This window comes from Perkinsus marinus (genome assembly GCF_000006405.1).
Source record: "Perkinsus marinus ATCC 50983 genomic scaffold scf_1104296953878, whole genome shotgun sequence".
In the NCBI taxonomy this organism is placed as follows: Eukaryota; Perkinsozoa; order Perkinsida; family Perkinsidae; genus Perkinsus; species Perkinsus marinus.
In genome coordinates this window covers 1-2,039 of record NW_003208325.1, presented here as the reverse complement: position 1 = coordinate 2,039, position 2,039 = coordinate 1, and the positions used below count along the sequence as shown (strand labels likewise).

General features: G+C 46.0%; 1 protein-coding gene across 1 annotated transcript; it reads right to left on the bottom strand.

Moving 5' to 3' along the window:
• Positions 1 to 218: 218 nt before the first annotated feature.
• Positions 219 to 1,675, bottom strand: Pmar_PMAR004671 (cathepsin b, putative; the record flags this gene model as incomplete). The annotated part of the gene is made up of 7 exons (XM_002776204.1): positions 219 to 296; positions 554 to 635; positions 680 to 747; positions 809 to 924; positions 1,010 to 1,080; positions 1,361 to 1,535; positions 1,609 to 1,675. Coding segments are annotated over 7 exons (657 nt in total), but the record flags the coding sequence as incomplete, so codon positions are not given.
• Between the last annotated feature and the right edge of the window lie 364 nt (positions 1,676 to 2,039).

Here is a 2,039-nt window from a genome sequence, read left to right as displayed (position 1 = left end):
ATGACTAACTGAGAAAGTCATGAATCATGACTCATGCTGTGAGCCAACTACTAAACTGGCTCGACGTAATATATACTGTTCTCTATACCAGTTTCCCCCACTGCAAGCTTTATCATACCATGATCACCCGATTCCTCATTCCAAGAGTTCACCGCCAACCAATAATCTTGCCCGGACTCAACTCCCCAACCAATAATTTTAAGACTATGAACACCCACGAGGCCACCAGTTGTGTGCACGTAGACACCAGACTTGTAGAGTCGGAAATCCTCATACATAGAAATCACCCCGAGAACCTGAAATTTAGAGCCTCTATAATAGAGGCGATCCGCTCAGGCTACCAGCGACATCATCCGAGAGAAATCTAAATTCTCAGTCGCAAAGTCGAGTTCGGTTTTCTTGAATAACACAAATAGTAGAGATATCATCCAAGTTTGATGATCAAACTCAATCTAGTTTATCAGATCATTATTAGAGAGGCTAGCTTCATCGCCACTGCTAGAACTCAGTATCGAAATCACGTGAACTCCGTAGTTAAGCTACGGTAGCCTACGGTTCCATTATCGAATATCTCTTGCTTGATCTTCTGAGGAGATGTTGGTAGACGGCCCCAGCTCTTAGCACGGTGAAGATCTCTAACATAGAGTGATTATGAAGTCTCCATCTGGTGTGCTCCTACTGCTGCAGGCTGGTCTTGTATGACTCATTGATGCATTCAGTTTGGCATGCAGGCTGGGAGAGAGCCTCCTACGACCAGAGAATCCACCACCATGTGATGACGCCACGAGGAACGCTATGTTACACTTACTGACGGACATTTGGGATATTGGCTAGCCGCTGAGCTTGCATGATTGCACTTCGGAAGTGGATACGGCCAGCAGCCATCAGCGCTAGCCAGTTGGTCCGCCGGTTTGAATTCATTACCTATGAAGGCTACGAGTGATGCTAAGAGAGTCCATGACGACCCAAAACTCACCAAACTTGAGTGATCTGTGTCGAATATTCTTACCAGTAACAATGCCATGATTTTTCATGAAGTTCAGTCCTTCAATCAGGTTGCCACGATTACAGCCATTCGATCTGAAGATGAATTGGATCTTAGCTGTCATTCAGAGAACGCGTTGCCATTGTCCGCGGTTGAATGCATATCCCTCACTTAGGACATCCATTAGCACGATTGCAGCATGAAGTGATGTAACCGAGTGATAGGATATTTCTGAAGCTACCGCCGGATTTGATGCACAGACGATCATTAAACGTTCCGGTTGAGCCACTAACCCAGCAGTTATGACAGGCACTTTGGTCCCTGAAAGATGAACCTCCATCCAGGAGTTGCGATAACAGCAGTAAAAAAGACTACCTCACATGCCCAATGACTCCAGCACAAGAGGCAAACTTCTGACGAGCATCAAAGTCACTTGGTAAATTCGTCAACACCGGTTCTGTGGATCCGAGGAGGCGAGTTTCGTCATCAAAAGTCGAAGAGGGCTTCAGATCGTCAAGAGACCCAGTAGGGACATCTTTGATTGACGTACCTGCCGAGTAGTAGCACTGGTTCTCGACTTTGCCGCTCGAGCCGTAGTGTTGACCATGAAGTTCATAACGTACCTTTGAAAGGCGGCTGATCTTTGGAGGCCGTCCATGAGTTCTGCATCAAGTTGATCTTGTCAACCATGGATTGCAATAGAGCCGGCTTAGTGTTGTTAAAGAGCTCAATCAAAAATTCATTTGGCTCTCCTTCCTGCAGAAGCACCTTTCCCAGCTGATCTTGGAATCGGGAGAAATGTTCAGCGTGCTCATCAGGGGTATAGACTGAACCTCAAAAGAGAACCACAACGCTTGAGCGAATACATTGGAAGCGTTCATACCACTCAAGTCAGTGATCTTGTCGAATACTCCTCGGATGTTCGGACTCTCACTTTGAGATAGGGTAATCAAGGAGCACAATCCGACGAATAAGAGAGAATTGCTCATATGAAAGGTAGAAGATAGCAGAGCCGAAATCTAACAGATCATCACGATGAAAATGTACTCGTCTG